Genomic DNA, 14,081 nt, shown 5'->3' with positions numbered 1-14,081 from the left:
GTCCATTCGTCAGGGAACTCGTGTGTCCCGCTCCGTCTCCACCGAGAGGCCATGAAGGGAACTGTGGGGAAAGAGGAGCTGGGGAGATGAATCCCGCTCTCATCCTCACTGTCCCCACCCCTTTCCCCCCCACACCTTCAGCCCGCGCTCCCCCCATCGCACACAGCAAAGCGATGTTCTAGCTGGGAATCCGCTGATAGAAGTAGATGTAGCCCAAGTCCTTGGGGGGCTTCTCAGAAGCACAGACTTTCTGGTCGTTGTAGATCACCCACCTGCAACAGGCAAAAGGGGAGCTCAGGGACACCATTCTGTGGCTGAGACATGACTCGATTCCCCTCGCCTGCTCTCATCCCCGACCCCCCAAAACCTCTGAAGAAAGTGACAAAGCTGTCCCTCAGAGTCTCCTTACACTGTGAAAAATCCTTACCTGCCATCTTTCTTGATGTGACAAACGTAGTGTCCACACATAGTCGAAGTGCCCATGTGGCTGATGAAGGCAAACAGCTGATATTCTTGAGAGGAGAATGGAAGAGTGATCAAAGAAAGGCATCTTACCCTGAAACACACCCTGTGCAGGGCCCCCTCTAGAAAATGATCCCTGAAGGAAGCTCTGCTGCATGATAATTTAGAAGTAGGTCCCCATCAAGTGTGACTGTAAGGATTTGGTGCAGAAGAACAGGAGAGGGTAACAGCCACTCCGCCTTCTCTCTTCCAACTGTTTATAGTTTGCTGATGGGTGCTGGGTGCGCAATGGCTCAGCAGCACCAGCTCCAATTCTGCACAGAGACTGGAACCTGTTTTTTTCAATGGGAGCCTGAAGAACAGAAAAGCCTCCCCCAGCATGACTGGGAAAAAGCAGCAGAGTCCTTCCCATCTTTCACCTGGTGACACTTCCTCTGCCTCTCTCCTACTGGCTTCTCAGACCCTACTTTGCCATCCCTCTCCTTTTCCTCCCTGCTTCCACCTCAACAACCAGACCAGCTCTGCAGCAGCTGCTGCCAAAACCTGTGGTACTGCATGGATCAGGGAGGACAAAGCTATGTTGAGTTTGCACCCCCAAATCCACACTCCTACTGCTTGGAACTCACTTCCAGGCCCATCGCGCACTTTAGGACCCACAGGGACAGATTCAGAGATGGACTCGGCTGCTGAGCGCCCCTCTGAGATATCCATAGCAGCTTCTGCATCAAGGTCATCAATGTGACTAAAGATCCAATCCACAGCACGCTCTAGACTGTTGTTCTGGAAGGAAGAAGAGAAGACTGTGAACTTGGGAATCCCTGTTCCTGACAATACCCCTGCACTCTGATGTCACCCCCGCCTCTCACTGTGGCTCTAAGCGCTTTCATAGCCTGGTCCCGGGAAAAGCCCATGGAGACAATGGTGGCCACACTGTCTTCTGAAGGAGGGTCTGGGCAGGCAATGGTTGACCCTGGTCCACTGGAACCAGGGAGAACTAACGGGTTAGCAAAGTCTGCAGCAGGAAACAGAACACAGCTCAGTTAGCTCTCTCCAAGAGAGATACGGTCGGAGGTCCCAACTACTTCAGTTTCCTACTGTGGTAGTGGGACAGGAAGTACAATGGCCCAGATGCAACAAGCTTCACCACGGCCATGCAGTCTCCTACCTGGATCATCCATGTGTGACATGACCCAGTTCATGGCAGCCTCCACCCCGCTGTTCCCCGTGTAATACACAGCTTTGCGGCAGGCGTCCATGGGAAAGCCCATCTCCACTAGCTGGATAATCACTGACTCATCCAACATGGGTGCTGTGGGAGGACAGAGATTAGAGACATCCACTCCCACCCAGCCCTGCCCGCTCCGTTTTGTGCAGTGTCACACAGCCCCCGCCCCCCTGAGCCACCATTCCCTGGCTTCATTTCACTCAAGTTCTGTCTCTGTGCTGCTCTTAACCTTCACTACCTTTCTTCTTCAGCAGTGCAGTCTCACACACAGGCACCCCAGGGGACAAAAGGATTCAACTCGTGAGCTCAGGAGCACTGGTTCTTCCCTACCTTCCAAACCCCAACCTGCCACTGTGAAAATAAAATACCTCTACCAGTTAAATTTTGTATAAACCCCAGCTCCGTCCGATCTAAATGTACTAGACATGCCACCTCCCCATCTTCCACAGAACAGGAATCAACAAACTCCCTTGCATAACACCCTTGCATAACAGGCACGCAAGGGAGGCAGCCGACATTCACTGACAGAGGGACAGGGAAAGTCTGAGCAGGTGGAAACGGCTAGCATGGCGCACAAGACAGGGAGAGCAAGGACATGAGGCAGGCATCAGGAAGAGAGGAGGAGAATCACTAACATGTTGGAGAGGAGAAGTGAGGGGAGCAGAAGGAGTCGTCGTCCTCGTTGCCATAGAACCCCAGGCTACCTTTGGGCTCGTCTGGTGTCACCAGTGGGGGTGCGATGTCTGGCATTTCTTCTTCTCCATCCTGCAGCCCTGTTCCCTGCAGTGCAGAGATATCCAGCTCCTCTGGCATTTCAATGGAGACATCTGCAAGATACAGTCTTGCTCAGCCTCCTCATAGGGGCAGAAACAAAGGACTCCGTTGGGAGATCTGGAAGGGTAAGTCCCTGGGGATGCAATACGCTACAGTCTGCAGCTCCTTTTGGGGTATTTTTTTCTTTGCAGTAATGACGACAACACCCATATATGACTCCCAATCTCTATATGTTTGGTACTTCTCATCCTTCTTACCAAGCTTTTTGGGCACCCAGTCCAGACCGAAAGTGAATTTCTTGATCTGGATCACCAGATAATCCGGGAAAGAGGCGAACCGTGTTGTTCTGAAAGAGATAAATAATACTTCTAAATACTTCGGCAGCAATGATTGAAGGCACCTAGTTGATTCAAGAAATCAGCGAGTAGCGTGGAGGCATGTCATAAGGGGAAATACACAATCGCTGCAGCCCTCCTATGCTGAGCTTAAAGCTGCTCACAGAACCATTTCTAAAGCAGATGCTCTGTCAACATGAGATGAAAAGCAGCGTTTACAAAATCTTGGGGGATGAGGAAAAACAGCACATGTTCTCTATCTTCCAATCCTGCATTTTATAAGCCTCCTCAGATTTTAGTATTTAATTAAAAGTCTAATCCTTAAGGAATGTAGTGGAAATAGCACCTTTTATTAGACCAACAGATACTGCTGTAGGAACTGACAGGCTTTCAAGCACAAGAGCACTGCTGCAGATACAAAGCAGAAGCAGTGAATTTTAAGCTAACTGAATTTGACTGAATATTATTTAGTCAGACAATCTGAGAGATAGGGTGTCTGGAATCTATGAAACAAGAAGGGAATGTTGGTGAAGGGAGAAGCAGTAATAAGACAGATACTTATTATTGGGGGGATAATTGTAATTTGTAAAATTAATTTAAGCAACAGTATATATTCAATGCTAATTCTTACAAAGTGCTTGAACACAACTCACTTAAAAGCAAAATGTTACTGTTCAGTGTGATTGCATTACTGACTGCTGATAGTAGCTATTGCTTAATAACAGAATATGTGTTAGAAAAACACTTCCAGTTCTTTAGGACTCCTCTTTCATTGCAGAAGAACAGTCAGTAGCATCACAGCAGGAAGCTGCTTAAGTTTGTAATCTCACTACACCTTTGCACTGTTGCATGTGCTGCAGGCAATGAGACAAATTAAAGCTGTTTTTCAAACTTTGTTATGAGCATTTAAGTTAGCACTCTTCACAATAACTCATGTGTCTGTTACAGTCAGTGTCTTGTTCAAACTTTAATGGCTAAAAACTTCCCTTAAAGACCATGCTTCATTTTAGAGACCATGCAAGACCAGTGTTGCCATACTGTCAGTACTGATTTTAAAGTTAAATTTTGAATTTAGAATAGAAGCTGCTAGCTTTCTGGAATATCACTGCATTTTCATAGCCCCTCACCAGCTGAAATCCAATGGTAAGGATTTCACTAGCACTGCTGTTCTGCCCACTGTAATTCCTTGGGGGCAATCACTTTGGCGCTGGCAGACTGGTTCCCCCTCTGCTTCAATGTTCCAGGGGACCAGGGTGTGGAGGATACAAAACTTCGGTAATAACTTCTTCCCTGAGCAACTCAAAGAAGTCCCCAAAGATGCAGCTATTGCCAGTTTGTCATAGCCTGGCTGGTAACTCACACACACTCACTTGAGAGCCACAGACTTGGCCTGCAAGGCTGTGCTCCAGAAATCATCCACCTGCTCTGGAGCTCCATAGGCCTCTAGGCAGGAGCTGAAAGGCACCTTGGCTCGCACCAGCTCAGGCAGTGGCTGCTTCTCCTCCTCTGCCTGCCGCTTCTTCTCCTCATATTCCAGTAGTTCATCTAGAGAATAAAGCAGAGGAGTCAAGGACCACCTCTAGCTACCTACAAAGCAACTGGTGTAAGCTATACCCAGGGGCAGAATAGGCCTGTAGGTACACGCCGTTAAGAATGGAGCCAAAATTAGACAGTGTCTTCCAGAGCACTGTTCTGCTATTGCAGTCCTGTTTTGCTGTTGAATCACAGCCCAGTTTGTGGTGTTGGAGGGAAAGGTTCTAGAGGGACATCAACGTGCTACACCACCTCTGAAGAAATCAGCCCAATCCCACAAAAGCAGGTGAAGGACCTATCTGGCTTCAGAAGTGGTAAAGCCAGTCCTTGAAGATGTCCCTTTCTCATTTAAGGAGTTCTGTAATAATAAATTACAACGTTCAAATATAGTGTTTGCCATTGTTCTGGCCTTGGCAGATCACTGACCTTTGTTGAGTGCAGCATCCATGGGCACAGGCAGCTGCATAATATAGTCCACACGCTGGGTATATTTCACCTTTTCTGTGGCCAGGCACTTCAGCTTCTCCTCCACCAGAAAACGAAAGACCTCGTTAGGGTTCTCCGAGCTGCGGCAGTTCCTCTGAAGAAGAGATTAGAAGGACAGATGCAACATCAGAATGGCAAATAAGTATCTGCAGTAGCAGTGGTTCCACGCAGGACATGGATAAAGAGTATTTACTTCCGTACCCAGTCCACTGGAAAAAGACAGCAAAGAGTAAACTAGAGCTAATTTCTGTACCCCAGGAACCCATGCCATTCCTGCTCCTAAAAATGACAATTTACATCTCCTGCTGTGCCATTCACAAAAGAGATTCCTCCAAGCAATCAGGCCTGAAAACATGCCCGAGCATCTATCCCTCTGCTTCCGCAGGTGCTAGCTGGCCCATACCCCTGGTTCTCCCCCCCTCTCTGCTCCCACTGTCAGCTTTTCACCTCCACCCCTCACATCCTGCTGCAGGAGGCCAACAAAGCTGGGCTTTCCCATGATTTGACTCAACCATTACCTCCACCATATTGATGAAGTGCAGAAAGAATTCCTGGGCATCCTGCTGTCGGTTAGTGGAAAATTCTGGATGCCCCTTTCCAATGAGGGACTTAAACATGCGTGGAGCAATGCCATTTTGCATACCCTGCAAACAACAAAGCGGAAGAGAAAGGCAGTCATCATTTGCCAAGAATCTACCCCGGCAGGGAGCACTCTACCCTCAGCCATGCTTTTTCTTCTGGTAACAGGGCCCTGGAATGAGCCCCAGAATGTCTCTTCAGAAAGGGTTTTCTGTCTGTTCCCATGTAATACACACAATGCCTCAAGCAACACACACATCAGGAGGATGCTGTGTCCAAGTCTCACCTTCTGATCAGGCGGCTGTTCCCCCTCTGCAGAAGCTGGCTTTGAATACTCCCCAGAAAGCAGTCCGTGGCCCAGTTTGGCTCTGGAACAATGAAGAAGTCACCGTTAGCATCAAAATGGTTTCTTCAATCCCATATACTCTAGAAGCCACATCAACCCACTGCCATGGACTGACAATCTGAGATCAGCTTTCTCTGCTGCACCAGCCAAGATCATCTTATGTTGGTTTGCTTTCCAGTCCCACGAGACATCCTTGACTTGAAAATTACTAAGACTTACTAGTCTCAACCACTGCTTGCACAGTGGGAAGAACATAAAGGAACAGCTTCCTTTTCTCTGCCGAAGGGCAGCTGATGCTGAGCAGCTGCATAACACCCAGACTAAGCTGCAGGCTGACAAAAAGTAGCAGCATATCTAGCTGACTGTGCAGGAGACAATAGGGCAGTGTGAAACTGTCTGAGCCAGAAATAGCATTGCTGTAAGCAGACTGATCACATTTTCCCAGAGGAAAGATTAAGAATGACTGCATGAGGCACTTAATGGACAACACTAACGTTCAGCAATTTCCTCCTATGCTCAGACTCTCCCATCTCACTCCAGCTCTTCCCCATCACTGTTGCCATCTGTCTGGAACCAAACCCTACCAATTCTTCCTTTTGCCCGCAAAAATCTTTCCGGCTGTCTCAACTTAATCCCCTCCTCAGTGAACACCTCACCCCAGGCTGTCCAAATTTAGAATCCTCCCTTACCACTGAACTCCCTTCCACAAATGCCACCTTCCATTCCTCCACCCCAAAACTCCATGTACTGCTTTGCTGTTTCAGAGCAGATGTAGCAGAGAATTCATGTGTTTAAAACACAACACCCTCCCAAATCTTATCTTCTTTCTTCTGTATATTCTCCTCTTGCTCGCACAGTATCTCTTTGCAGGAAGACTCTTTAAGCAGATGTAAATTATCCACTGAGAATAAAGTTGCTTAAATCTACACATTTCTTTGCTCTTAGCCATCTCCCTCCACTGCAGAGAACAAGCATCGTTTTGCTGTTACGCAGATAGAATATGCCTACCAGAAATCCCCCCGTGGTAACAGATGGTACTGCGTTCCCCACATAATACATTTAAGAGCCTCTCATGAACACTGAGGTGCACTCTGTCCTCTCCATCTAGGGCATTCAGCTGAAATTTCTTGGCTTAGATCCTTACTGATCACTGAGGATCAGTCTCTCTGGTGATGGACACAGACACAGAGAGGCGAGGCTTGAGGGAGAAACCTGCAGCAGAGTACACTGTAGCAGCGCAGAGGGGACGCACCCAGGCAGCCTCAGCCTTCCTTCTCTCACCAAAACTCTACGTACACTTGTGTGCTGAAGTCCTGTGTGGGGTCCGAAGGTGCACTTTGGAATATCTTCTCCAGCTTGTCCACATACCTGCACAGGAAAACAGAGCGATCTAAGGGACATACAGGGTCATCTAGCAAAGACACAGTTTTGAGTCCAATTACTGTAACAGAAACTCCTAGCTCTAGGAGACCTTTGTACTGATCCCAGGGTATCTCAGGCTAATGGAAAGGAGTGATTAAGCTCACTTACTTTCTCTGGAAGTCTGGGATACTGAACAGCACCTGCATCACTGAATTGAGGTAGCAACTGTTGCCCAGGTTACGGATACCAGTGTACCCGGGCCCATAGAGAGGCTTGAGCTGCACACCAGACTCCTGGATGAGCTCCCACTCCCCAATGCGCTGGTTCATATCTATTTCCAGTTCTGTCATTGTCTTGTCTGTCTGCAGAGGAAAAGAACAGGAAAAACCATCAAGGAAGACTCAAGGGAACATCAGAGGTGTGAAAAGGGAAACGCCATAGAGAAACATAAGAAGTCAAATCCATTCTATTTTATTAAATGAGAAGAAAAATACAGAATTGGTTTCAAATATCTGAACACCTGCGACAGAAGGAAGAATGATAACCCTGGGAGATATCTGAACCATCCCCTCTAAAGGGGCATGGAAATCACACATTAACACTGAACCTAGGGAGCGAAGCTCATGGCCTGGGCACCTCCCTTCCCACAGTACTAACACAGAGCCCCAAGGAAACCTGAGGGACAGGGAAGACAGACAAAAAAGGCAATGGAAGAAGAAAGGCAGACAAGGCAACTCCCTGCCTGATAAAAAAACAGGTTTCTTGAACAGCAAAGGTTCTGCATCGCCATGGAAAGCTAGAACCCAGCTAAGAAACATCAGAATTCCTTCCCTCCTGCTCTGGGCCTACAGAAGAACCTCCCCTTACCTTCTGCATCTTGAGCATGTCAATCCCAAAGTGAGCAAGGTGTTCTGCCAGGTTGGGATCCAACACCATATCATCCTCATCATAGGAGTAGACATCTATGCAGGAACACAGAGGAAAAGGAGATTATGGCCTGTGATCTAACATTCATTGCTGGATGAAAAGAACAGGGTGCTCAGAACTGGGAGTTTTGACAAACGGAGTAGTTGGGTTCCTCTCCTTTCTCAGGAGAGTAGCACGACAGACAGAACACTGAGATGCCTCCAAAACATGGGACAAGACAAACAATTTTGTCACTGATTAAGGTACAGAAGTACATGTATGTCTGGAGTGAGGAAAGTGGGTTACTGTGTCACATACTCTCCACCCAGGTTTTGCATGCAAAATTCTTTGATAAACATCCCACCACTGAAATTAAGATGGCAACTGGGATAACTATCCTAACACTCTTCAAATTACAAAGGAGGGGAGGAGGAAAGCAAGGTTTTATCAGCTGCATCTTTGCCTGCCACAAGAAGCAGGTCAGGGTGGGAAAGTTCCCGACAGGATGACACTGAATATTCCAGGCCATAAGATGGGCAACAACAGCCTGGAAATCCTCCCTGACTCCCCTTGTCAGAAACCACAGTCAGCCTGAGTAGTGCCTGGCATCTATAACCCTCAGAGGATGCCCCTTCTCACCAGCTCCATCAGGAGTAATTGTTCCCAGTTTCACAGCCAGTGGGTAGCCAGTTTCCCGGTAATGCTCGACTGCATGATTGTTGCCACCGCTGCCATCAAAATAGCGCCGACCACAGAGGATGGATCCATCGGTCATGTTCAGCCACAGGTTCTCCCTCATGTCACATTTGCTGCACTTCCAGCCACTGTTGACAAGGAATGGAGAAATTAGAGTGAAAACCTTTGGGTTCTACCTTGCAAGCCCTCTCCATTACTACCCACTGACCACAATATGAGCAGTCTCATTCCTCTTTTACTTCAGAACACTGAGCATCCTGAAACACCTTAGTTCGCCATTTCCCCTGAATTTACTATGCCGAGGCACACTCCAAGACTCATGAAGGAAGTCTCATCTGGACAGGAGAAGTAGGTGATAGGAGCAGGTCTGGGACACAGAGCGATACAGCTAGTTTCAGTACTATGCTCACCATGGTGGGATGCGGACATCGTTCTGAAGTTGGTGCAGGGAAAAAGCGTGTTTGGATACACGCCGAACCTCCCCATCCCAAGCCTGCACCTCCTGCTTCCGTGAGGCTGAATCTGCTGTCAGGATGGCCTCGACTGCACTGGCAATCTGGAATTAGGACAGCAGGAAAAAAAAAGAAAGGCATGAGGACAGAAGCTTCCAGTGCCACAACACTCCACATTTAAGCTCAGATCAGCAAGGCAGTTGTACAAGGGCAGCGTTCAGGAGCCTCAGTCAGAAGCCAGGGCTCCATAATATAAAGCACCGTGTAAATGTGTAGGACAACCCTGTTTACTGCAAGCTGAGACTTTACTGCAGCTCTGCAGGATCTTTTTTACAGGCCAGTGGTTACTTCCCTGTAATGGCGCATTTCCTCCTTACCAACAGAAAACACAGCCCTTCATCCAAACATACCCTGTCTCTGACCATGTCTGGTAGCCCCTCCAGCCCATCACGAGGAATATCCAAATGCTCTGGGAAAATGACTATTTTTACATCTTCGTCATACTCAAACTTTTCCTCTGTGATGTCAAATCCACCTTCTACACCTACAGAAAGAAAAGACATTGCGGTAACAGGTAAAACCAAATAGCTTCTGAGGCCTCTCTGCCCATAGCTTACATGAAATAAGGCAAAGCTCTAGATCAGTGATCCACAATCTTTCTTCTATTTCTAGATCGCAAAGTTTCTGCTGGAGGTGTGGACTTCACGGGAGCAAATATAAGCCTAAGCAACAACAGGTTTGCTTTTCCCAGCTCTTTTTAGACGCTTAATGGAATCTCCAGACCCTGACTACAACCAGAGAAGAGACCTGCTCTGGAGACAGAGTCACCAGAGCAGAGCCATAATAAAACACTGCTGTTCATCCTGCACAGTATATCCAAGGCGATGAATGGAGATGCGCATGAAGGGATCATATTCTAACCCAGTGTGAAGGTCTCTAATCTACCAGCATCTTTAAGGAGCCAGGTGCTTCTTCTTGCCTCTTTCAGTAAGGACAGTTTGGAGTTCTGAACTTAAGCAAGGAGATCCAGGAGTTCCTCTGGAACCAGAACATCCAGAATTACAGAAAAAGTGCTAGTCGTTTCTCACAGGCACCTAGCCATGCCTTCTAGAGGTTGCAACAGAAACAAGAGTCCGTACAAAACAGGTCACTGGCCAAGAGACATGATGGATGCTCACCAAAAAGTAGTATTTTTGTCAGATCACTCAAGAAACTGATTGATCAGTTTCTGATTTATGTAGGTACTCAGGAAAAACCCTGGCCTTTCCTGTTCTCCAAATGTTGACACCTTACATCCCAGAAGGAAACAGGCAGAAGACCCATTACTTACTAGCAGACGTAACCCCCATGGGGTTTTTTACCTACATTTCCTTTATTTATTTAAAAATGGCATGCTGTGACTGCAATAGATCTCTGCAACAGAGATCTGTCACTGCAACAAATCTCTGAAGGGAATACAAGTTTTCGCTGTTTAATACCTCAGCCTCAAGAATTCTGCATGTGACACATTTCAATTACTGCATTCGGTTAAAATACTAACAAAAATACCTGGTTCCCATGATATCTCCTGCAACTCTCTCCTCAGATACCTATGATTTTTAGACTAAGCACAAACTGCTATGTATGAATGCAGATGGTGCAGGTAATCTTAGAAATATCTGAAAACAGTCCCAAGCATCATGAAACCACATACCCAGATAATCCCTTTCCGTGCCTCTTCAGCACATCCCAGAGAGATGTGCTGTCATCACTTCACAGAGTAAAGCAATACACCATCCCTGAGGGTATTACACAATTCCTCAACTCTTAAACAAGCTAAAACAGATGGGTGAGGTCCCCTCAGGTGGTTATGTGAACCTTTCGAGGATCCAGACAAGGAAGAGGGTTTTCAGCCTGTCTCCCTCCTAGCCCTGTTTCCCCCACATATAGCCCACAGCTTGCCATGAGGTATATTGCCTCCCTCTCCACGGCTGTATCTAACCACCACAGACTCCAAAAGTCATTCAACCCACACACAGGCAGGGAGGTAAGCACTACAGACTTTTTTCTCATGGAGAAGGAAGCTGAGGTACGGGGAGATCAAGGGCTACATTTTGCAGACAACAACATATTGCTCCTAAATCTTTCTCGTACTTTAAAAAAATCTCCCATGTCAGGAGTAGCTAAACCACCACAGTTTAGCTAAGAAAGAGGTGAAAAAAATCTCTCCTGGACTTAAGATCACTGCCTTATAGAGGTAATACTTTCTTTTATTCTCTCCTGTTCCATCCATGCTGTTAAGGTGTTATCACAGGCAGCTATTTGCTGACCCAGTGACAACACTTGTCTCAGGCCTTTGTAGAACTGAGGATGCAAAAATAACTCATAATGCAGACTAAATTATATATATAAAAGCACTGGCTATCTGAATAAAAGTAGATTCTAGCCTCAATTTTGCTAGAACTGACCTTTGGGACCTCGTTCACTTCACCATAAAAACAGGGAGCAGCTCAAAGTCTTATAGTTGGTGTTTGCCTTGTGGCAGCAGCGGAATCGACGGGCGTTTGCTACACAATGGCACAGCCAAGTAAAATGTGAGCAAAAAGCAGGACGTGCACAGTCCAGGTTCTGGATTTCCCTCTAGTGGCCAGCTTCCCGTGAGCCAAGAACCTCTAACTGCTAAAAATGTTCCTATCCCCTGCTTTATGGAACCTCATAATGGTTCAGAAATTACTAGCCGAGACTGCTCCAAACTAAGCAGCATCTTCACTGCTTGCCATGAAAGCCTTTTTATTCGGTGCAAGAGAATAATGGAACACCAGACCTGTTCTTCAAAAAAAGGGCTTGTTTTTAATATTTTAACGTTAACATGTATTTCCTCCAATATCACTTTTGTATTTCAAAGAGCTATCACGACAAAAATGTTAGTAAGACATCTACCCACTTCTTCCCCATCTATATAAATAACACTAATTCAATATCTGAGAAGTTTAAGAAAAACAGTTTCTCTATCAGAAACTTCAAACTTACTTTTCTCAGACTTAGACATTTTCTCAAACTCACTTCAGCCTCACACTGGATGCATCCATATAAAGCAGCAGCCCCACACTGGTTATATCCACACCAAGATGAGTCAGGCATACGGAGTTAAGAGAAGATGCAAAACATATTTATCTACAGAAAACACCATGCAACTTTGAACACAGAACAAAACTACCACCTCAACAAGTGTTTTGCAGAAACTGCTCACCCAGGACACACTAGAAAACATGAAGTTTGAATTAGGTCGGTGATAATAGCTTCAACTAGCCCAGGAAAAGCAAAAGAGACATGCCACAAAGCCAGAAAGTTCCAGAGGACTGGTCCGAAACAAGAACAATGCAATACACAAGTGCTTTCTTACCAATAGCCAGGCGAGTTGGTTTCTTCCTTGGGGGGTCCCCAGCACTAGAGTTGGTGTCTTCTTCCTTCTATTTCATTGAGAAGAAATAGGGAAATAGAATTAGGGGTACAGGCAAGCCTCAAGTATCGAAATTAAGCTGCTGTGAAAACAGAAGGAGGCCAGGCAGAAATAGTGTTGGCAACTCTTATAACAATTCAACATAAGCAAAGCGGAAGAACTGCTGTACCTCAATTCACCAAGAAAAACATAAATTATATTTGAAGAGAGAAAACTGTGTATCTGATTGAATAGAGACGTGTATCCCAGCTCTCAATTTCAGAACAAGTTTGACTGTATGTATTTTTAATTTTTACCGGTTTACGTGTTCTTTTGAGGTGCAGGTAGACCCGCTGGCCTGTTTTCTGATAGTGCTTCTCCACATATTGCTTCCCAAAGCCCAGGAACGTGTTCATGCAGATATACAAGCCGCCATCTGACTCCTGGAAGTAAGGAGAGATAAAAACTGAAGGGAGGTGGAAAAGAGTGCCATTCCAACTGCTAGGATAGGCACAGAGTTACCTCTAGGAATACTATTCATTATTCATTAAATCACGTCTATAGCTCATTCCTACATGCCACCCACTCCGTAGTTAGTCAGAAATAAGCTAGTAAACCCCAGTCTGGATGTCCCAGAAGAACAGGTACTCCCGTCAAAATGATGTATTTGAAAACCTATTTGCCTGTTCATTTATGGCAGGATGTTATGAAATCAGGAAAGCCCGAGCTTCCTCAGGAGCTTGTCTCACAAAAGGTTCTTAACATGCACAGTTCACACGTTCAGAACATGGTGCAATCATTACTAACAAAACCATGCCACCTGCCCTGTCTGAAAACATAAGTCCCAGCACCATAGGGAACTTTGCCAAATTACAACATGAGGAAGGTTGACAGACCACTGTTCATTCTTGCTGCTGCGTTCAAAAGCTTGCGAGTAGCTCTGAAACGTATACAGAATGAGCCCTCCCCATCCCACAAGCACCTGGAAAACACCACACGCATTCAGCATTTTTAAATCGAAGAGGCGAGGGAGCCAAACGCAGAGGCTGGAAAAGAGGGACACTGCTAAGAAGCTCTCAGCCTGCTTCCCAACATTAAGCAGCTGGGACAGTCAGAGGAGGGAGTGCACGGACAGGCGTCACCGCGGGGCTCAGGGAAAGGAAGAGGGCCAGGCTACCGTGTGCTGCTTCCTCGAAGGACCCTTATCTTCCAGCCGCAGCCCATTTCTGCTGGTGGGCTGGGGCACGGCCCGGACGAGCGCCTGAGGAGGCCAAGGAGGGGGGGGATCTCGCCCTCCGGCCGCCAAGGGCCTCCCCAGGTCCGCCTAGGCCAGGCGGTGGTAGGGAGGGAGGAGCAGGAATGCCGGCGGGGTGGAGACGGCAGGAGAAGGGACCACTGCCATCTTAATGACACAGCACCGACTCACCCCCGTGCCTGCCGGGCCACGCCACGCGGAGAGGCCGGAGGGACAGCTCGGACCCGGGCAGGGCGGGACCCCCGCCCGCCC

At 47.1% G+C, this 14,081-nt stretch overlaps 2 protein-coding genes across 2 annotated transcripts in view; one reads left to right on the top strand and one right to left on the bottom strand.

Annotated features, from left to right (window-relative positions):
* Positions 1-7: 7 nt before the first annotated feature.
* USP5 (ubiquitin specific peptidase 5) lies at positions 8-14,021 on the bottom strand. Its single transcript, XM_026842313.1, has 20 exons — positions 14,001-14,021; positions 12,892-13,017; positions 12,539-12,605; positions 9,567-9,700; positions 9,115-9,260; positions 8,648-8,832; positions 7,970-8,064; positions 7,271-7,464; positions 7,037-7,108; positions 5,681-5,762; positions 5,334-5,459; positions 4,756-4,909; positions 4,167-4,341; positions 2,719-2,807; positions 2,323-2,514; positions 1,628-1,771; positions 1,329-1,474; positions 1,089-1,242; positions 428-512; positions 8-272 (listed from the first exon to the last, which is right to left on the bottom strand). The coding sequence occupies exons 2-20, from the start codon at positions 12,988-12,990 to the stop codon at positions 179-181; spliced, it is 2,433 nt and encodes an 810-aa protein (XP_026698114.1). The 5' UTR covers positions 12,991-13,017; positions 14,001-14,021; the 3' UTR covers positions 8-178.
* Positions 13,452-14,081, top strand: part of CDCA3 (cell division cycle associated 3) — a 3,893-nt gene continuing 3,263 nt past the window's right edge. Inside the window, exon 1 of the mRNA XM_026847249.1 lies at positions 13,452-13,521. Coding sequence (XP_026703050.1) covers positions 13,452-13,521 — 70 coding nt within the window. The remainder of the gene's footprint in view (positions 13,522-14,081) is intronic.

This window comes from Athene cunicularia (genome assembly GCF_003259725.1).
Source record: "Athene cunicularia isolate RWA chromosome 1 unlocalized genomic scaffold, athCun1 chr1_part1, whole genome shotgun sequence".
In the NCBI taxonomy this organism is placed as follows: domain Eukaryota; kingdom Metazoa; phylum Chordata; class Aves; order Strigiformes; family Strigidae; genus Athene; species Athene cunicularia.
This window is presented reverse-complemented; position numbering and strand designations above follow the sequence as displayed.

Bases quoted from the DNA above. Each gene is read 5' to 3' on its own strand.
- USP5 (XM_026842313.1), bottom strand. From the start codon at position 12,990: ATGAACACGTTCCTGGGCTTTGGGAAGCAATATGTGGAGAAGCACTAT. The intron at 9,701-12,538 runs GTAAGAAAGCAC...TTCTTTCTGTAG, and splicing joins ACCAACTCGCCTGGCTATTG to GTGTAGAAGGTGGATTTGAC. The intron at 1,243-1,328 runs GTGAGAGGCGGG...TCTTCCTTCCAG, and splicing joins TGAAAGCGCTTAGAGCCACA to AACAACAGTCTAGAGCGTGC.